Genomic DNA, 22,449 nt, shown 5'->3' on the forward strand with positions numbered 1-22,449 from the left:
GTGACTCAGAGAATCAGCAAACTTTTTTTTACAGTAAGATCTTGAAGGCTAAAAACATAATATTCTATTTTCCAATGATTTCATAGATTCAGAAATGCAATAAAAACGACAACTGTTTCTACAAATACAGGATGAAAACAGAGTATTAGTTGGCCAATGATGCTTCATGAAAGGAATAAATAAATAAGTTTGAGAAATAATTACTGTGAAATTATGAGATAAACAGTCTGCTATGATTGTGTCATATGAGGTTATGAAAGTTATTAGTTCTTGGTCCCAGATTTTGTCAAATAAATTTCCCGTCAAAATGCGACTTATAGTCCAGTGCGACTTATCTGTGCTTTTTTTCTACTTTATAATGCATTTTGGGCTGGTGCGACTTATACTCCGGAGCGACTTATAGTCCGGAAAATACGGGTATATAAAAGACACCTGTCCACAACCTCAAACAGTCACACTCCAAACTCCACTATGTCCAAGACCAAAGAGCTGTCTAAGGACACCAGAAACACAATTGTTGACCTGCACCAGGCTTTGAAAACAGTATCTGCAATAGGTAAGCAGCTTGCTGTGAAGAAATTAACTGTTGGACCAATGATTAGGAAATGGAAGACAAACAAGACCACTGATAATCTCCCTCCATCTGGGGCTCCCCGCAAGATTTCACCCCGATGGAGTCAAAATAAACAAAAGAACGGTGAGCAAACATCCCAGAACCACATGGGGGATCTAGTGAATGACCTGCAGAGAGCTGGGACCAAAGTAACAAAGGCTACCATCAGTAACAAAGTACATCTTCAGGACCATCTAAAGTTTGCTAGAGAGCATTTGGATGATCCAGAAGAGGATTGGGAGAATGTCCTATGGTCAGATGAAACCAAAATAGAACTTTTTGGTAAGAACTCTCCTCGTGTTTGGAGGAGAAAGAAAGCTGCATTTCATCCAAAGAACACCATGTTCTCTGTAAAGCACGGGGGTGGAAACATCATGGTTTGGGGCTGTTTTTCAGCAAAGGGACCAGAACGACTGATATAAAGTGTAAAGGAAAGAATGAATGGGGCCATGTTTTGTCAGATCTTGAGTGAAAACCGTGGTTTCAGCATGACAACGATCCCAAACTCACTGCCCGGGTAATGAAAGGGTAGTTTCATAAGACGCATTTCAAGGTCCTGGAGTGGACTAGCTAGTCTCCAGATCTCAACTCCATTGAAGATCTTAGGTGGGAGTTACAGTTTTTCTCAGTCGCTTTTGTACAATTCTCAGATCAGAATTGAAGTTTGCAAATACGTGTGTGCATTTCTCAAAACAATTTGTACAAACAGCAAAACACTATGGATTTCTTGCAAAAGCCTGTAACTTGCTCAAAATCTTTAGTTCATCTCTCAAAACTAAGTCTTTATGTCATTGAACATGTCAGTGCCATCAGAATGTCAAGTCCTTGTGTCATTGTCTACGAACAAGACAGTCAAATTACTTAGTCATGTTGTCAATATAACTGTGTACTTTAGAGGGAGGTTCTGATGTAAACTATGGCTAAAGTTTTGTTGACAATTATTGTAAAATGGAAGTTACACCTTTTTTGTTTGATTGCAAGAGACTGGACAAGATTCACATTTACACTTTTATTGTTCATATTGTAATTTGTTGACAGACCATGTCATACCAACATAGAAAAAACCCACTGAGAACAGTAACACAAAGGGGAAAAAAAGATAGGACAATATTCTGTCCAACAGTACAGGCAGTGCAGTAGGAATTGGTGTGGTCTTCCTACACCTCTTCTTGTATGTTAGTCCACAAATTCTCATCCACATCACAGCAAATATCCTCTCTTGCAATGCAGCAAAATATGTTTGTCACATTATGACAACTTGGTCAACCATTTTGCAGTTAATGACTTATACGATGAACTAATGACTAGGTGTTTTGAGGAGTAAGACTATTGCACAGTGAACTATATAATACATTTTGATCAACATGACATAAACAGTTGATAATGTAGCAAAGAGCAGAGAATTCTATATTATCATTTGCATGGATGTACCAAAGCAATTGCAACTTGTTCAAAGAAGTGAGAAACTGCTAATATGATGTGCACAAGTGACATCATGATGTGAAGATTGAACAAATAGTTTTGGGAATTTCATTCTGATCTGAGAATTGTACTAAAGTGACTGAGAAAAACTGTAAAAGTCTCTGTGTTTTAAGTGGGAGAATTTTCACAATTGGTGGCTGACTAAATGCTTTTTTGCCCCTCTGTAATCTCATGAAATGATTTTGACATTTTGTGTTTTAATAAGCAACATTTTAATTTTTGCTATTAGGATTAATGCTGCAATGACTCACCTAAAGCCCAATTAATTTTTTTTTTTTAATTTAGTTATAGTTTCTTGCAGAGGTTTCTTAGATCCACATGCAAAAAAGCAGAAATGAGCATTCTGAATTTTTGTCACATTTTTGCATCCAAGAAATGTTGCTTTTTAAATTTGAGTAATCCTGATGCTACTTGCAGATGTGCAGACCTGATATACTCCTATTGTTTAGTTACAAGTGTATGCAGGCTGAGGTGTCCGTCTTTGTTAAACAGACAGAAACATACCATGGTTTAAAAGGATTAGGATGAAAGCACATTGGAAACAAAAGACACTTGAATTCAGGAAGTTGGAAAAAGGGAACATTTATGTTATTTAATATTTTGGCTTTAAAATATAGTCTAAACATGAAATCAAAAGGCGAGTTAATGATTTCTACAATTTAATATTGGTGGGTGATCTTGTTTCAGATAAAATAGAAACAAAACTAAAAAGTTCAAATAGTGACAAGAGAGAAGAACCCCCAACCTCACATGAAGTTCCTGCATAATTCCTACAGGTTTGTGTGGAGATGATCATGACAGACAGAATCATGGAGCGATCATGAAAGGATCCGTTCATGGTCATATGTTACTAAAGTTCAGTGATCCATGAGTGCCTGTTGTCTGAAAAGCCTTTTTGTTCCAAACAAGCAGATCCTCTACCATAACAAGCTGCTGCAGTTACATGAAAACCAAAAAAAAATGCATTTTCTATTAACAAAAAAAGCATTTTCAGAAATGTCTTCCACCCAGAAAACACATTTTTTATTCAAAAGATTTTGATGAATTCTTTTTTTTTTATTGTTTGTCTCATTGTTTTTAGACTGCATGTTCATTAAGTGTGAAACCAAGTTATTATCAATGAAATGACATGCTTTCCAACATGTTGTGCCAAAAACTCTCAAAATAAATTCATTTTTGTCAAATAAAGCTTAAATTGCTTCTATCATGCAGATAGAATGTCAGACCTCCTTTTTCAATGACAGTAAAGTCTAATTTGTTCTTAAAGTCCTCACGCATTTTAAATGGTCAACATAAAGGAAGCTTGTTCCAAAAAACAAAGAAAAGTGCAAAGGATCTGGTTGCACAAGGTGTCCAGTTGGCTGCTTCTTTGGTCCACTAGGTGTCGCTCTAAACCAGATGCTTGTCTCTTCCAATGGACAATGGATGTGAACTGTTACGAAACCTAGTTTGTCTGAGCTTCCAATGCACTACCATGGCTCAGGATTTTAAGGTGGTGATTTCTTTTTTTTATAGCCAACCTCACATCCTAGAATAGACTGTGAGCTGCTACATTTTCCTTAGGAAAGAGCTGCAGGAAAATAATCCTGCTCTGACTCACCAAACAAGGAGAGGTTTGTTACCAGGGACGTGTTTGCATGTTGCAATGGAGAGGTCTTTCTTCGCTGCATTTTCATTACATTTGTGGAAATGTTGATGCTTTCTGCAAAGAAAAAAAGCGTCAGTAGCTTATGAAACAAATGATTTTTTTCAGCAAACATGAAAAAGATAAAATCCATTCTCTGAAATGTTGCTGTTCCTGACACAGCACAGACTACAGCTTCACACCTTTGACTTCAAATGTTCAGGAAATCCTGTTTGAAGACGAACATTGAAAATAATCAATAAAACTGACTGCAAAAGTGATATTATGAACGTGAAAAAAGGTGAGACAGAAACAAATCTAGATGCAGGCAAACAGGTCTGCACAGTGGTGTTGTGGTAGTGCCTCTTGTCTCACAGTGAGAATGCCATGGTTCGAATCCCAGCAGGATTCTTTCTGTGTGGAGTTTGCATCTTCTCCTTGTGCATGTGTGGGTTTTTCTTCTGGGCACTCTGGTCCAAAAACATGCTTCATAGGTTTGTTGTTGATTGGTAAATTACCCCTAAGTGTGTGACCAAGCTACAGACTGGCAACCTGTAGCTGCCAGTCTGTAGCTGGGTTGACTCCAGCCAGCATCCTCACCACCCCAAAAGGTATTCAGTGTGTTCAGAAAATGGATGGATAAAACACCTTACAAGGTAACTTTTTTTTTATTTTACTTTTTAGATTGAACACAATTTGAGCTAGAATGAAGCATCTCAACATCCTCCATGGAGGATGAAAAAGAGGGAATCTCAATTAAAAAGTAGTTCGAGCCATTTTAGCTCTACACACATTGGCCAACCATTCTCGTGGAACGAGTCTATTGACATTCCGGGTCTGGCTGCTCGGCTTGATCCGGAGGTATCACACGGTGACGTCCTCTGTGATCATGATTGGGTTGGTCTCTGACGTGGACATCGTCCTAAAATATTATTTCCCTTACATCAGCATCAAGCCAGATTTCTATTTCTATTTTGAGTTTTATTCATGTGTCATTTTTGTTGGGTGTGAGGGATCAGGAAATTCTTTTGTGTATTGTATAATTGTATTTTCACTTGTTTTAAACTATTTGTGTTACTGCTGTTTGTAAAGTGCTTTATAAGTACACTTTGAATTGAATTTTCTTGTATTCTCCAGAGGGTCTTTGCGGGCAGGAAGGTTCTGTGCGACATCAGACATAAAAGGCTTCTGGTCCATAAAGCATGCTCTGGGTTTTCAGGAAGAATCCATGTTTGGATTGTGTGAACAGAACCCGGAACAGAACTGTCCTGCTTGATCAATAAGCCTTCAAGCTCTATGTTTTTCTTTAAAACTATCATATTTGAATGTTTGTATTTTTCAGTGAGATTGTTTATTCCGTTCATGCCTGATCACCATTTTTTCTGCTTCCTGATTGGGCAACAGTAAGCATGCAGGATTATTTATAGGTTCTTGTTTGTGTGCTCTCCACAAACACACACAGACACACACACACACCCACCCACACATTATGCGGTGTTTTGTGATATTATTTTTCCACAGACTGACTCGTGCACATTCAATAAGTGGCCTGGAAACAGTCCATCTGCAGTTTTTCCATCTTTTTTAACCTTAACCTCCTCTCCTGTTCTGCACGCAGAGCCATTGTGGCCCCGCCCCGCGTCAACTCCCCCCGTGACGTCATCCGAGGCTGGCTGGCTCGCGCCCCGTCCGTCCGCAGCATGGAGGGGGAAACGTGAGCTCTCAGTGTCGGCTGACTGACTGCGGCGTCAACAAACAAAAGCGGGTCAGCGCCGGTCGTCAGTCACGGGAGCCCGCGGATATGTGCGGGAATGTCACGCATTCCGAAGCTTTTGATGACGGACATCTGCTGATGATGGAGCTCCAGGTCTGACCCACGCGGTCCCCCGATCTAGTTATTATTCCCCAACATCTCTAACGAACGTCTCGATGGTGCTGGAGAGGTGAGTGAAGGTCTGAGCTCATGCCTCATCGCCCTGCAGAGGCGGTCGCCGTCGGTTTTTCTGATGTCTGAGCTGCTGGTGTCTCTGCAGGGACGTGATGGACAGAATCGGGTCCACCATGCAGAAGAAGGCGGCCGAGCTGGAGAGGCTGGCTGAGGTTCTAGTCACCGGAGAACAGCTGAGGTGGGTTCGTCTTGTCCCTCCCTGCAGTGTAGTCCATCCATCTCCATCCAGCCAGAGGTCAAAGAAACGACTGCATGCTGAGTCCTGCATGTCCCTGATCTGTGAATCAGGAAGGTGGTGGAGGACATGACGGGACACGACACTCCACAGCTCCCACACCAGGGCTGAAAACTCACCTTTCCTGATCTGATCAGTCACTTGAACCTCAGCTGCAGTAGGCACAGACTCCTCCCCATCTACATTTTTGTGGTCATTTATCCCCATATTGGTGCGATTGTGTAACTTTTAGAACTAAGCCCAGCATTTGTTGTTGTGTTGATCCTACAGTGTGTGCCCTTTGAGCAGAACAAGATGAACCCACTAACCACTGTGGCTTTGTCACGCCCTGCCCACTCGTACTGTAGTAGGGAACTGTACCAATATCTTTGGCGGAGTTGTTGACACGTTGCACCCTTTGACCTGAGCTAGTGCATCGAAAGAGAAGCTCCAAAACTGTGGGGCTTCCTGACCTCCATGGGGAATAGAGCCTCAGGGAGGAAGCCGAGCTCCACGGCCTGACATTTCAGGAGGAGAAAGCGTGTTTCTCAACGACGTTCTGAGGAAAGTGTGGCTGAGATCATGCTAAGATGATGAAGAACCTGCGTGCAGATGCTGCCCTCGCTGAGATTCAAAGTGCAGCTCTTTGCTAATCATTCTTAGATGTGGGAGTCACAGCCACAGGCATTCTCGCTCCCCAGTCTCCTGTTTAAGGATACAAGTGAGAAGGAACAAAGCTCTGCTCCCTGGAGGTGTTTCTGTACTGTGTTGTATCATCATTCTTGTTGTTGGAGCGAGTGTGAACAAATGCTGACGTTAGCTTTAAAAAAACCCACGGCTCTGCTTCAACACAAGCTCGCATAGTTTGGCTGTTGTCCTAGTTTTGTTACAGAGCACACAGCAGGACAAGTGCAGAGCCGAGGACGTGAAATTAAATGAAAAAATATCATAAACTCTCACCTCAAATTAATCATTTGTGGCCACAAAGGTCTATTTTGTGCACACAAAGTTTTGACTGGTCACAAATTAGTATTTGAGGGCAAAAGTTTGCATTTTGTTGACACAAACTGGCATTTTGCTGACGGAGTTTAGCATTTTGTAGGCGCAATTTAGTATTTTGTTAACACAATTTAGCATTTTGTTGACAAAATTGACCATTTTGTAGGCACAAGAAAGTATTTTGTTGGCACAAATTGGCATTTTGTTGACGTAGTTTAGCTTTTTGTAGGCACAATTTAGTATTTTGTGGGCACAATTTAGTATTTTGTGGGCACAATTTAGCATTTTGTTGACAAAATTGACCATTTTGTAGGCTCAAATAAGTATTTTGTTGGCACAAATTGGCATTTTGTTGTCGTAGTTTAGCTTTTTGTAGGCGCAATTTAGTATTTTGTTAACACAATTTAGCATTTCGTTGACAAAATTGACCATTTTGTAGGCACAAAAAAGTGTTTTGTTGGCAAAAATTGGCATTTTGTTGACGTAGTTTAGCTTTTTGTAGGCACAATTTAGTATTTTGTTAACACAATTTAGCATTTTGTTAACAAAATTGACCATTTTGTAGGCACAAATAAGTATTTTGTTGACACAAACTGGCATTTTGTTGACGGAGTTTAGCTTTTGGTAGGCGCAATTTAGTATTTTGTTACCACAATTTAGCATTTTGTTGACAAAATTGACCGTTTAGTAGGCACAAAAAAGTATTTTGTTGGCACAAATTGGCATTTTGTTGACGGAGTTTAGCTTTTTGTAGGCACAATTTAGTATTTTGTGGGCACAATTGAGTATTTTGTGGGCACAATTGAGTATTTTGTGGGCACAATTTAGCATTTTGTTGACAAAATTGACCATTTTGTAGGCTCAAATAAGTATTTTGTTGGCACAAATTGGCATTTTGTTGACGTAGTTTAGCTTTTTGTAGGCGCAATTTAGTATTTTGTTAACACAATTTAGCATTTCGTTGACAAAATTGACCATTTTGTAGGCACAAAAAAGTATTTTGTTGGCACAAATCGGCATTTTGTTGACGTAGTTTAGCTTTTTGTAGGCACAATTTAGTATTTTGTTAACACAATTTAGCATTTTGTTGACAAAATTGACCATTTTGTAGGCACAAATAAGTATTTTGTTGACACAAACTGGCATTTTGTTGACGTAGTTTAGCTTTTGGTAGGCGCAATTTAGTATTTTGTTAACATAATTTAGCATTTTGTTGACAAAAATTGACCATTTTGTAGGCACAAACAAGCATTTCATAGGCACAATTTAATATTTTGTTGGCACAAATTGGCATTTTGTTGGCACAAACTGGCATTTTGTTGACAAATTTAACATTTTATAGTCAGAATTCAGCATTTTGTAGGCGGAAATAAGTATTTTGTGAGCACAAATGAGTGTTTTCAGGACACGAATCACCATTTTTTAGGTACAAATTAGAATTTTGTTAGCAGACATGAGCTTTTTATTACTTCCTACCACTAATCTGTGTGCAGGGTTCTGTAGGTTTGATAGCTAAACTATTTTAAAACGGAAGACAAAACTATCAAGTGTTTACACTTGGTACATGTTGCTACACCCTTGTTTGCTCATTTTATCAGGTGCTGTGAGCTCCTGACTGACAGCGGCACGCCTGGCTGTGCTGGAGCGGCTGAGTGTCATGGTGCTGGCTACTCCTATCCCTCTCAGAGAAAGGGCTGAGCGGACAGCTAACCGTCACGGCACACAGACACACACAGCTGTTGTTGTGGGTCTTGTGACCATTGTAGTTGTGAATGGACAGTTTGTTGTGTCAGACCAAAATGTGATGGGGGAAAAAACTGCGAGAAGCCTCAAGGATTTTTGTTTGATCTTGGTTCCTGCTTCTGTGCAGATGACGGATCAAGGAAAACAATCTTGGTTTAGTCTCAGGTTTGTTTGTCCGTTGAGAGAAGGCGACAGCAGAGCGAGGCTGTCTTGCCTAATAGGAATGAGGCCTGCCAGCTGCACAGATTGCACAGAGGGGAACTGGCTTTCTGCAGGGAGCCTGGCTGAAGCTGTTTCACAACACTTAGGTTCAGGTACAGGACACAGTGGGAGAATCAAAACAGCATCTTGTTCAAGTATGACACATTATTTCCCATATTGTACACCATATAAAGCACAGTGAAGGTCAGAAATAGTTTCCTAGTTCATCCAATTGTTTTTTTTTTGCCAGAATTATTCAAAATTGTCTATTAATCAGATGTTCTTTGACACTGCCTTGTTTACAGGCTGCGTCTGCATGAAGCAAAGGTGATCAAAGATCGAAGGCACCACCTCCGCACTTACCCAAACTGCTTTGTGGCCAAGGAGCTCATTGATTGGCTGCTTGAACATAAGGAGGCCTCTGACCGGGCCACTGCCATCAAGATCGTGCAGAAGCTTATGGACCAGAGCATCATTCACCACGGTAAGGCAGACCTGAATGCGTCTGTTTTGTGAGTGCGAGGGTTTCGTCTGACATCTTCTGGGATTAATGGATGATCCTCCGTAAATTGTTGCCAGTACGGCTCCAGCTCAGGATCTGACTATAATCTGCCTCACATGAGATCAGAGGAAGACTGAGGAAAGCTTCAGTGTTTGTCTGACACTGTATATGAGAACTGGACCAAGTGAGTGTGACATCACCCGTAGGAAATGACTTACTTCTGGTTCCAGCATAATTAAGTCAATTCAGTCGCCAAGTTTCCACGATATGGACGTCGCCATGTTGGAGCCGGACGTCAGTAAGCAGTGATTGGTCTGTGTCAACGTTTCTATAGCAACATCTCTCGCCAAACAGGAGAACCAACTTGATAGCAGGCTTGGGAGAATCTGTCAAACGTTTAACGTAGTTTTATTTAGCCAGTTTATAACTTGAATAACTTTCACTACTGAAAACATTTAGGATTAATAAGAACGTGTTAAAAAGGTAACAGAGCAAGAATGGTTATTCTGACAAATAGAACGACTAAGTAATATCTGTTTATTTCTCAATAAGTCTATAGGATTTTGGCTTTTTGGGACCAGCGGGTACTTCCTGTATAGAATGCAAGGGGGGGGGGGGGGGGGTTACTCAGTCCAGTTCTAATATACGGTCAATGGTTTAAATAGATTGCTTAACAAAAAAAAAACTGATTTCTGCCAAATTGAGAAGGTTTCGTAGTTTTATTTAGTTTTGCAAATTTCATACAACATGAACTGCGAGAGTCTACTTTCTGGAAACGCAGCGTCCCAGAGTTTTTTCTAAACGTTGTACTTTGTTTTTGTTCTGCATCGTTAAATGTTTTAACACTTGTGGATTTTTGTGCGAGCCATCTTAAGGAAATGTGTCAAGCTTCTAGTTCTGCATTTCTGGAACTGGTGTGCACCTCTTTCCACGCCATTTTTTGTATTTGCAGTGTGTGATGAGCACCGGGAGTTCAAAGACTTGAAGCTGTTTTACCGCTTCAGAAAGGATGATGGCACCTTCCCGCTGGACTGCGAGTCTAAGGTCTTCATGAGGGGTCAGCGGCTCTATGAAAAGTAGGAATGCTCAAACGCAAGTTGTTTTGTATCTAAACATGTAGATGAGATTCTTTTAGTGGATGCTATTCCATCATGTGCTGCTTTGCTTGAAAAAAGAAAAATCAAGTCAAAATAATTCAGCATCCGTTCTCCAGCTTTTTATATTTTTTTTAGAGTTTTGGCAAACCTTCCTGCTTCACCCAGCAACTCACTCCGACAATCACAAACCTGTTTTATTCTATGCTCCCTCCTCCACCATGCACACAGACACACTCGGAGCATTGTTGCATAATAGAAAGAAATGGTGCAGGAGATGTCCGTCATGTCAACGCTCAGACCTCTGATTATGTAATCACTATGGAGCAGCTGAGCGCTTGGTAACCACTCAGACACCCTAAGTATGTGTTTGCCAGCTTGTAAAGTAATTTTATTAACAGCTATATTTAGTGATGTGACACAAATATCCTGCACGTGGAACCCTCTCTTAGTGTCTTGTGTCCAGCTGTAAGTACTAAACTTTCCCACTCATGGAAAAGTTTTTTTCTTTCTTTCGTTTGTTTTTATGAAGTTAACAAAAAATGATTTATTTTTGGAGAAAGCAATTTGTGTGAAAGGGAAGCTAGTTATACCAGTTACAACTTTTATTTTGAATAAAAAATTTAAATTTCTGAAGCAGACAAATAAAATGCAAGAGATCACACCGTGCATTCCTTTGCCTAAATCTGTCTGTGACTCTGCTTAGTTACCATTTTGTGTTAAACTTCATATTTGTATAATTTGATTGTCACGGTAATAAAGAAAAGAGTCTAAGTCTAATAAAGAGTCTAATAATTATAAGTCTAAGCGACCTGCGGCCCGGACTGTTGCGGAGGCAAAAACTCGGTCTTGGAAGGAGTTTGGTGAGGCCAAAGGACTATTGGTTGGCCTACAAGAGATTCTGGCAAACCATCCAGCGCCTCAGAGGGGAAAGCAGTTCTCTACATGCACCGTTTTCAGTGCAGGTGTAGGGCTGTTGACTTTGACTGTGGACATTGTCGGGCGGTGGAAGGAACACTTCGAGGATCTCCTCAATCCCACTGACATGCCTCCTTTTGAAGAAGCAGAGAATGAGGACTTTGGGGTGAGGCTGTCTATCACCCAAGCTGAAGTGAGGTATTCAATGAGCTCCTCAAGGGCAAGTCTGCCCTGAGTACCTCAAGTCTCTGGATGCTGTGGGAGTGTCTTGGATAACACGTCTCTGCAGCATCGTGTGGCAGTCGGGAACTGTACCACTGGACTGGCAGACAGGGGTGGTGGTTCCCCTCTTTAAGAACGGGGACCGGAGTGTGTGTTTCAACTAGCGGGGAATCACACTCCTCAGCCTCCCTGGGAAAGTCTATGCCAGGTTACTGGAGAGGAGAGTCCATCTGACAGTCGAACCTCGGATCCAGGAACAACAGTGCGGTTTCCTCCCTAGTCATGAAACAGCGGACCAGCTCTACAGCCTCTTCAGGGTGCTGGAGGGTTCGTGGGAGTTCGCTCATCCAGTCCACGTGTGTTTCCTGGATTTGGAGAAGGCGTTTGATCGCGTTCCCATGGTATCTTACGGAGGGTGCTCTGGGAGTATGGTGTCCGTGGAGCTCTACAGACGACTGTCTGGAGCAAGAGCTTGGTTGGCATATCCAGCAGTAAGTCAGACCTGTTCCCGGTGCATGTTGGACTTCAGCAGGGCTGCCCTTTATCACTGGTTCTGTTCATAGTTTTTATGGACAGAATTTATATGCGCAGCCAGGGACCGGAGGGGGTCTGGTTTGGGGACCACAGGATTTCCTCTCAGCTCTTTGCGGATGATGTTGGCTTCATTGAGCCAGGAACTCGTGAATTGGGGTGGTTTGCGGCTGACTTGGAAGCAGCTGGGATGAGGGTCAGCACCGCTAAATCTGAGGCCATGGTTTTGACCGGAAAAAGGTGGTTTGCCATCTCTCGGTGGGTGGAATGTCCCTGCCCCAGGTGGAGGAGTTTAAATATCTTAGTACAGTAATAGCTGCAAAAAGTGGACCGACACCCTATTGAACTGTGAGGGTTTGAGTGAATCAGACGTAGCACTACTGAATGCCCAAGTGTGTAACGCACGGTCCGCCACCGGCATATGGATTGGTATGAGAACCATACAGACAAACGTCCAGAGCACGTCAAGAAATCAGCCACCCAGACGTATGTGTAGTGTGCGCTGTAGAATGTGTCCGTTTTGATAAATGGTATGCTGCTTGTATAGTAGAGGATTTTGCTTAGCTTCGGGAGTTGGTGCTGCTGGAGGACTTTAAATCTATCCTTCCCGAATAAATTGTTGTTTCTTTGAATGAGGAGAAAGTCGCATCTTTAACCAGTGTTACTGTACTTGCAGATGAGTTTGTGCTGACTCATCGCTGTGTGTTTTCCCCAACACATGCCGACAGTTCTCCAGCTGGACTTAAAAAAACAAAATCCTTCCCCAAAGGTATGCCACACACTGGAGCTGTGCTTCCTGACAGTCAGGAGTGTTTTTCTTGTCATGGAAAAGGACGTATTGTCTCTACCTGTCCCATACTTGCCAGGAAGGAACATAATAAAAGCCTAAAGACGCCAAAAAGCGTTGTGTTCAAGTTTTGTCCAGACCGATCCTGTGCTCTCATCAAACTTAACTGATCCCAAAGAAAAGACAGATTGGGGTTTGCAAGTTTTTATATTCTAAGGTACAGATTCCCTCACTGAATCAGAAAAGGATGTGGTTCCACTCACAATTTTGCGTGACACTAGAGCCAATCAGATGTTTCTACTTAGCAGTCTCGTTCTGTTTTCTACTGATTTTCTTGTGATTTTGACTCTTCGAGCACCTATGCACACAGCTTTTTTACGTCCTCCGCTGGTGTCGGGGCTAGCCAAGGTTGTGGTCTGTGACCGTTTCAATTGCAATTACATTTTGCTGATATGATTCTTGGGAAGGATTTGGCTTGTAAAAAAAGTTTTTCCTACTCTAGAAGTTTTTGATTCACTCATGATTTGTGCTCTTGATCCCACTCTTGTTACTGTCAGTAAGCCCTCTGTGTTTTTTAGCATGTGCTGTCATACGCGCACAGAAGCAAAAAATGAGCGATGTCATTAGCTCCTGTTACATGGACAAAAGTAATCAGAAAAGACACCTGATCAGAATAAAAAAACAAAATCCCTTCCAATTGAGATAGGTGGGTTATGCCGATTGTTCATGCATCTAAACAATTTATTCCGATTGTGGGTCATTACTGCTCTGGCTTTTACGTCATGTGTAGACGGTGTGGCGCTCCAGAAATGGCTTTGGAACGCAACAGGACCGGCTGCTCCGCACGAGCGAACCATGTCTCTGAGCAGAGCAGCTGGACTTGTAGCTTCGTGTTTGAGGGCGTAGGAGGGGGCTTTGTTACGCAGTTCGTCCGGCTGCTCTGCAGGAGTGAGCTGCTGGACTCAGGAGAGTCGTGTCTCCTGGTAGAACCCTGTCTCCCGGGAGAACCGTGTCTCCTAGCAGAGGACTGGCTTTGGGATGGTGTGTGAGCTGGCAGAGGCGCCATTTGAATGCAGAAATGCTGCTCCGCACAGTCCTGAGAAACCGTGTAAACAATCATGTGAATTTGTGTTACCAATCGTGTCCAGACAAAATGAAGGCTGACGTTATTGCAGCATATTTACGGTCAGCACTTTCAGACAAGACACACATTGCGGCATTGCCCGCACGGATTTTGAGTACATCCAAAGGTAAATGTTGTTAGCACGTATTAGCCTAATCCTAACCCTTCTTTCCAGTCCGTTCGGCCAAGAATAAAGCACTGGCCGCACAGATTAAAAACATTACGGGCGAACAGGCACTTAATAAAAATCCTACCAATAATAAACTCACGTTTAGAAGATCATCTCGCTCTATTCCGCAGCTTTGGTTGTTTACAACGGAACTCGTTTTTCGTCTTCTACGGCCGTTTCGGTATTTTAGATAGTTCTGCGCTTGTCAAAATGATATATTCCAATCGAAAGTGTAAACGTTTCTTATAATTGGATGAAGTTTTTCTGGGCCAATGTACACTGTTTAATTCTAATGCGTTCTTTGATCTGATCGAAGACGCTTTGCTCATGTAACCGCAGTTATTGATTTGTCTGAAACATTTCTGCGCAATGGTACTCCTTTTGACACTAGTAAAGCTGTAAAAATCCACCTAAGGAAAATGTTCTAGCATGTCTTTTTCTGGTGCTCTGCTCCACTTCGCTGTAGACATCTTAGCTCCCATTTTTCTCAGAATGACAATAGAAATTAAGGACAACAATTATCTACCTCCAAATATGAATTCTGCTAATATAATCTTACTTCTGAAACCTGGGAAAGATCCCACATCACCATCCAGCTATCGACCCATATCGCTGATTAATGCAGATCTTAAAATAATATGCAAAGCTTTGCTGGGAAGGCTGGAGAAGGTAGTTCCCTCTCTAATACATCCTGACCAAACTGGTTTTATAAAGGGTAGACATTCATCTACCAACATGCGCAGATTAATCAACCTCATAGATTATACAACCATCAACAACCGAGAAGCAACCATTTTGTCACTGGACGCAGAAAAGGCATTTGATCGGGTCAACTGGAAATTTTTAATAGCCACCCTGAACATATTTGGCTTTGGAAAATCATTTATTAACTGGATTAAAATATTATATGCCTCTCCTAATGCTCGTATCAGAACAAATGATCAAACATCTCCAAGCTTTAATTTACAAAGAGGAACCAGACAAGGCTGTCCACTATCTCTGTCTTTATTTGCACTACTTATTGAACCTCTAGCTGCTGCTATTAGGCAAAGTCGAGACATTGAAGGCATTCAAACCAAAAATTTAGAACACAAAATAAGTCTTTATGCAGATGATGTTTTACTATTTACTCCAAATTCACAATCTTCCATCTGCCAAATCATCTCCCTAATTAATAGATTTTCCTCAGTTTCAGAATACTCCATAAACTGGTCTAAAAGCACAATTCTACCAATTAATTGCAATTATCTAAATCCGTCATTTATTAAAATACAAACAGGCAACATAAAGTACTTAGGTATAAATATCTCCTCTAGGCTTTCTGATCTACTCAAGCTAAACCACACCCAACTACTTAAAACAACCGAGGCTGATCTCACTAGATGGAAAACTCTACCCATTTCTCTAATCGGGAGAGTTGCAGCCATAAAAATGATGATTCTCCCAAAAATTAACTACCTATTTTCAATGATTCCTTCCAAACCTCCAACTACTTGGTTCAAATCATTAGACTCATTCATTTCCCAATACCTCTGGGAAGGTAAACCCCCACGGATCACTTTAAAAACTATTAAAAAACCTAAAGATAGAGGAGGACTAGGCCTTCCAGACTTCCAGGACTACTACTCCGCGAACAGATTGTGTTATTTACAAAAATGGCTGAATCCTGGTGTGCTAGATGAATCCTGGCTAGACATTGAACAAAATCTCTGTGATAACCTAGATATTTCTAATTTACCTTTCTTCAGTTCTAAAATTAAACAACACAAATGCTTCAGAAGTTTAAACATCAGCTCATCCTTAACAGCCTGGTGGGATTTTCTTAAAAAAAACAACCTCACATTATTTCCATGTAAACTTACCCCCATTTGGAATAACCCTGACATTTTGATTAACAAAAACATGATTCATTTTGCTTCATGGAAGAACAAAGGAATCCAGCAGTTCAGGCATATAATTCAGAATAGAAAATTTATGTCCCTCTCAACGTTATCCTCAACCTATGGAATTAATATAAACAAATCTCTAGAATATCAGCAGCTTAAATCAGCTATAAGCACTAAATACTGCCTGACCCAAATAGACCTAGACCCTCCCCTTACAGTAACACATTTCATGGACCTTAAAAATCCCAAACTCACCTCCAAAATTTATAAGATGTTATCAGACATAGATGAAACCATTTACTTACCCATGACAAAATGGGAATCTGAGCTATCATTGAATTTTAGTGATCAATTTTGGCTACAGATCTGTTTGAATGCCTTTAATATGACCAAAAGCCCTAATCTGCAACTTATTCAATACAAGATTCTCCACAGAACTCACTTCACCGGACAGAGGTTATTTAAAATGGGTCTCAATCAGTCTGCTATATGCACACAGTGCATAGGTAACAACATAGACGACTATTTGCATGCCCTGTGGGTCTGTCCACCTGTCCAATCATTTTGGCGTAAGGTTTGTGAGGATTTATCAATCTGGTTTAATCACAAGATTCCTGCTTGCCCCAAATTCTGCTTATTAGGTGACCTGAATAACATCAACATGGAATCTAACAAGGCTTATATGGTTCTCACCGCTGTATGTATCGCAAAGAAAACTATCCTCCTAAAGTGGAAATCTAAAAATAATCTTAGCATCAACCACTACAGAAACCTCATGTCAGAGCATATTAGTTTAGAGATAATGTCCTCCACAAAAAACCTGTCGGCTTCAGACTCTCCCTGGCTCCAGCTGGTTAGTCACATCACCTAGTAGGGGTGGGATGGTGATAGGTTGAGCCGGGTCCTGGCTGGTTGGGTGGGCCGGGGTGGGTTTGGGGGGATGGGCTCTGCCGGGCCTGTCGTTCTCCCGGCTCGGGGCTCTGGTTGCCTGGGTGGGGTGGTGGTGGGGGCGCACACTCTGCCGGCAACTTGGCAGGGGTTCCTGGGCGGGTGCCTTCTGGGCGCAGGGTAGGCAGTGCGGCTGACCGGGAACGGCGGCCGGGTGCCGTGCTGGGTGGCTGGTCGCCGTGGCGGGGGCTGGGTGGGGGGCTTGGGGCTCTGGGGCCTGGGGTCGTCTGCCCATGGCCGGTGTTTCGCCCGTGGCCGGTAGTTGGCGCGTGGCCTGGCCCCCCGGGGGTCGACGCCGCAGTCACAGCAGGGGTTAATGGGTTCACTTGGGTGGGTTTATTTCATTATTATTATTATTATTATTATTATTATTATTGTTATTGTTATTGTTATTGTTATCGTTATTATTATTTTATTAATTATTATTATTTTATAAATTATTTTATTATTATTATTATTATTATTATTTTATTATTTATTTATTTCTTTGGGGGGGGGGCCTGGGGGGGCGGTGTGCTAGTCCTTAGGGAGGCCAGGGTATGAATGGTGGGGCTGGACCCCCTGCCCCTCCGTTCTGGCACCGGGACCCTTCCTTGCTGGCTGTTTCTCGGCGCCACGAGGCTCTGGCCTCCAACTGCGGCTGGCTTGCCGTTTCTGGCTGCCCGGCCGCTCTGGGAGGGGGGGCGTCTACCGCGGCCGGCTGGGGGGCCGGTCGCTCGGGGGAGCCTTCTCCCCCGGTTGTGCCCATCCGCCCGCTTCTCCCCGCTCTCACCCAAACAAATATTGCACACAGGCACATAGGGCCCCGGGATCTGGATGGGAGGGGTATGCTGGCGGGGCTCACTGGGGATGCCCCTCTCTGGGTTCTCGTTGGCACCCGCCCTCCTCCCCACTTTTTACTTGCATATTAGACACTCTGATTCATCTGGGGCCTTGTGGAGAGGGTCTGGTGGAGGGGGGCACGGTGAAACATCCGTGCTCACCTTTCGCTGGCCCCCCCCACAATTTTAACTTCCTCTGTAGACACACACACTGCATGCTAGCAGCACACACACAGCAAATACACACCACTCACAGAGGGACTCCGGAGTGGGGGGCTTTGCGGCTTGGCAGCGGTGGAGCCCCCCACACTGGTGACCTCCTATTTTACCTGCAGCACACACACAGCACTCCCACACCTCCATACATGGGTGGGGTCGGGGGGGGCGGCCGGTCTTCACCCGCCTGGTCCTCTCAGGGCGGCCGGGCTTATGGGTATCCTGGCGGCTGCGGGAAGGGTCGGGCATACGGCGCTGGGGGTCGGCCGGCTGGGGGGGGGTTACTGCGTGGCGGCGGGGGTAGGGAGGGTAACCAGATGATTGTGAGTATGTGTGTGTGAGTGCATGGGTAGGACGGACCTGGGGGCTGGCTCGCTGGGACCCTCTGGGGCTTTCCCTCCCCATCACAGAGAGGGGAGGGCACTGAGAGGGTTTGGGAGGGGGCTCAGATATTATGGCGGGGGGGGGGGGGGCGTTGTAGTGCGTAGGGTTTTAGGGTTATGGGGGGTGGGTGTGGGTGCGTGGCGATCCCTGGGTTGCTAAGGTCGCGTGCCTGGGCTGGCTTGCGGAGACGGGGCGCCGGTCGGGTGGTGGCCGGCTCATGGGTTCCGGGGGCCCTGGCTACGTCCCTGGCCTTTGTCTCGGTGTCCGGCGCCCGGTGGCCCCCATGGCTGCCGCCTGGTACGGCTAAGCGCTCCTGTCTTGTGGCCTGGGGGCCGGACACTGGGTTCGCTTGTGCCTCTGGGCATTGGGGGGGCCCCTTTAGGGGGGCCCTCTCTGTGCCTGGCTGGTGGGGTGGGCGGTCCCCTCCTCCTCCCCTCCCGGGCTGCCTGGGTCCGGATGCTGGGGGGGCTTCTGGCCTGGGGGGACTCCTCCCCTCTCCTGGTCTGGCTGGTCTGGCTGGGTAGGATCTGGCTCCCCTTATGAACACACGGTTCACGTCGGCAGCATGCATGTATCTCCACCCCCACGTGCACGTGCACACTGCCACACTGCTCCCTCATCCTTACCTACAGTGTATTGATGGACAGATTTTTTTCACTCATCTTAGTGTCAGATTTTCACCTTTTATGTAACATTCGTCTTTCCAGCAGATCTGGTATAATTGTTACAGCTTAAAATAATAACTTATTCAAATCAGTGCTTGTATCCCCCACCTTTTCACCTTTCTTCCTTTTACTCTCTTCCACCCTCCCCTCACATTCTTCCCCTCTCCCTCCCCACACACAATAAATGTAACAAATAAATAAAAAATAATACGACAAAAAGGGGTTTGTACAAATCTACACTCTAGTTTCTTGAAGCTATATAACCTCTTTTTGTGATAGTAAAACCTGTCCAACACAAAAAGCCTTCAGCTCTAATCTGTTTGCTCAGCTGTTGGACAGAACAAGTTAAAAAAAGGAAGAAAAAAAAAAAAAGAAGAAAAAAATGAGTTTATACAAGCACAAAAATCTGCGGGTTTCCTCAAAACCTGTGTATTTGCTGCAAACTCCTGTGGAGATAATTCGCCTTTTGACCTTGGTAATAGTGTTGTGGTGGTTCCCTTTAACACAGGGTGATTCAGAGTGGAATGTTGTTCAGCAAGTTGTGATCACATATTCTTAGTCTGGCATATGATGGCTCATCTGAATACTTAGAAAACAGCAAAAAATATAACCTTATCTTATCTTACGTCATTTCTTTTGTCCTGGTCGGAAATCTGATGTTACAGCTTTCTGTCATTCTTTTGGTCAAGTGAGTGGAAAATCGAATCAGGTTATCCCTCCTGCTCCATTGCATTCAATCCCAGTGATGGAGAACCATTTGAGAACCTGATAATTGATTGTGTTGGACCATTGCCTAGAGCTAAGTGTTCAACGGATCAAAAAAACACACGGTTCAGACCGTGTCATGGTTTTAGAGTCAGAGTTCGGATCATTTTTTGGATCAGTAAAATGAGAAAAAAAAAGCTTCAAAACATACATAGAAAAGATGCCCATAGAAACAAACATGCTTTGAGAAATTGCCCCTGGTTCCAGAGGAGCGGCGGCGTTCTCCTGCCACAGTGCAGGACGGCTGCCGCTCCTCACTGGGAGAGTCTCTGACTGATTTCTGAAGGATTTCATAGAGCAACGTTTTTTTACAGTTCTTCAAAAGAAATAAACCTAAACTCTCACCATCCACTTCGTCCGTGTTGATGTCGACAAAAGCTTTTGATGGAAGCTCCTCCCACACGTGAGCGTCCCGTTAACAATATTTTGGACAAACGTCAAGCAGTAACTTGGATGCATGTTAAAACAAAGATGGAGGACAGGAATTTGACGCACGATCCGCGGGACATGTATGTGCCGAACCGTGGCTAGTGATCCGTACAGATTGCACCCCTTACTTGGAACCGAATCAGGCTATCAGTATTTCTTGACATTGATGTGTGCAGCAGTACGCTATCCTTGGGCACCCTTGCGCACACTCAGAACTAAGGGTATCATTAAAGCCCTTGTTACTTTTTTCCCCCCTTCATTTGGGTTACCAAAGACCATTCAGTCAGACCAAGGTTGTAATTTTACATCCCAGTTGTTCCGTCAGCATGTTGTTTATGAAATTCCAATAGAACTGAAGGACACAGTTTGGAGAAGACGCACTTCTTATCCTGACTTGTAGAATTCTACTTTTTTCTACTTGAATGAGGCGCGTCAGAGGGACAATCGAAAAGGATCAAGTGGCCTTATTCAGGATGCTGTTTGAACCCCCGAACACTCCGGGCATTTGTTTAGCTCATGGTGTTTACACAGGACAAACAGGGAGAGGCTTTTCCTTTTTCCTTTTCCACTGTTTGCTGACACATGTCTGCCACCTACAGTTGGAAGAGGCTTGGTGCAAAATGTCGCAAATCTTGCTCCAGGCTTTTTCTTTCACAGATCTATTCCGATATCTTGGCGTTTATAATTCTGCCCGGGCACCAACCGCATTTTTTAATTTCTCCTCCATGATCAATTTCTAAACAGTTGGCACTGCCGTGAATTAAAAATGGATGTCATCCATACATCCCTACCAAGATCAATTCATGATTGATCAAAGTTCGACCTGGTTTAGTTTTTAACATGCGTTCAGTGGCTGCTCGTTAGTATATAGAGCCCGAAAAGAGTCGTAGCAACTTGTGTAGCTGAACACGCGAGTTTTAAACAGTAAGCCTGAAGCGCGTTATATAGACTTATCATTGGAAGTGGCTGCTTGAATGTGCATCACCGAGTGTGGTGTAAACATAGCTTTAGTTCGATCTGATTCCGGTTTATTTAACTAAACTATGATATACTTAGCTATAACAATCCGAAGCTTGATTCTCATCTGTTTGAAATGATCATTTAAAAATGCAGTGCATTTAAAAGTGATTGGTAGTTAAAAAAAAAAGGTTGGTAGATATATAAAAGAAAAGACCAGATATGGTAACTTTAGGGCTGTTTTACTGCCGTTCTCTTCTTGGTTAGAAAAATAACTTGCAAAAGATTTTCCTCTTTTCTGGTGTCAGAAAGCTTGGCCTTAGTTATAGATTATGGGATTGCTTAAAGGATTATGAGCCAGAACATAAATGGCTAAAACAATCTGAGACGGATTAGGAAAAAAAAACTCTTTTGTGAAGTGGAGGGAGTGAAGTGAAGTTTGGAAAAAGACGCCTGGAGGACGGATCCTTTGGAACCTGAGACAGTTGGAGAAGTTTGCAAGAAGTGAGCCAAGTTTAGTTTTTAAAAATAAACAATTCAGCATCAAACATTCATATAAATTATTATTTATATGAATTTGTCAATTTTTTTGTTTGTCCATTTTGAGGTTTTTGAGTTTACTTTGTAGGTTTTTCTTTTGTTAACAGAGAATTACCAACAATTTTATCCCTGTCTGTGTATTTTAGAAGCAATGTCATCAAAAACTAGGTCCCATTCTTTGATTTTATGTCAGGCCATCTGTTACCTTCGCATTTTTTCCACATTTGTAGAATATTTTGTTGAAGGTAGCCTCTTTTATACCCAGTTTTTATCGTTTTTAACTGTCTTGTGTGTGTTTTTTTTGGATGGTAGGAGTTAGATGGATCAAGTTCATGTTTTGTTTTAAATTTGATCTATTTTATCCAGTGTTTTCTTTTCATAGCTTTGAAACCTTATCAGCAACTAAAACAATGTTGATGCATTTTCGTTTGAGCTGTTTAAGGTTCTAGGTGGATATTTTGGATTTTATGCGATTCTAGTCGAGTATCCCTACTTTTCAAAAGTAGTGATAGGAAAAAACAAAACATTATTTTGAAGGAATTATGGTGAAACTGGAAGGCTCTGTTCTGTCTGTGGTTGGTGTGTCCATCTGGGAAAAAATGGAGTCCAATTGACAAAACAGAGAAATAAGTAGGGATTTGTTTTTTTGGAGGAGTTCTTATTTTACC

At 42.9% G+C, this 22,449-nt stretch overlaps 1 protein-coding gene across 1 annotated transcript in view; it reads left to right on the top strand.

Annotated features, from left to right (window-relative positions):
- Window positions 1-5,366: 5,366 nt before the first annotated feature.
- deptor (DEP domain containing MTOR interacting protein) overlaps window positions 5,367-22,449 on the top strand; it is a 31,139-nt gene continuing 14,056 nt past the window's right edge. The window contains exons 1-4 of the mRNA XM_004077743.4: window positions 5,367-5,662; window positions 5,753-5,845; window positions 9,130-9,308; window positions 10,279-10,402. Of these exons, the coding sequence (XP_004077791.1) occupies window positions 5,649-5,662; window positions 5,753-5,845; window positions 9,130-9,308; window positions 10,279-10,402 (410 nt within the window). The 5' untranslated portion in view covers window positions 5,367-5,648. The remainder of the gene's footprint in view (window positions 5,663-5,752; window positions 5,846-9,129; window positions 9,309-10,278; window positions 10,403-22,449) is intronic.

This window comes from Oryzias latipes, chromosome 16 (genome assembly GCF_002234675.1).
Source record: "Oryzias latipes chromosome 16, ASM223467v1".
NCBI lineage: Eukaryota > Metazoa > Chordata > Actinopteri > Beloniformes > Adrianichthyidae > Oryzias > Oryzias latipes.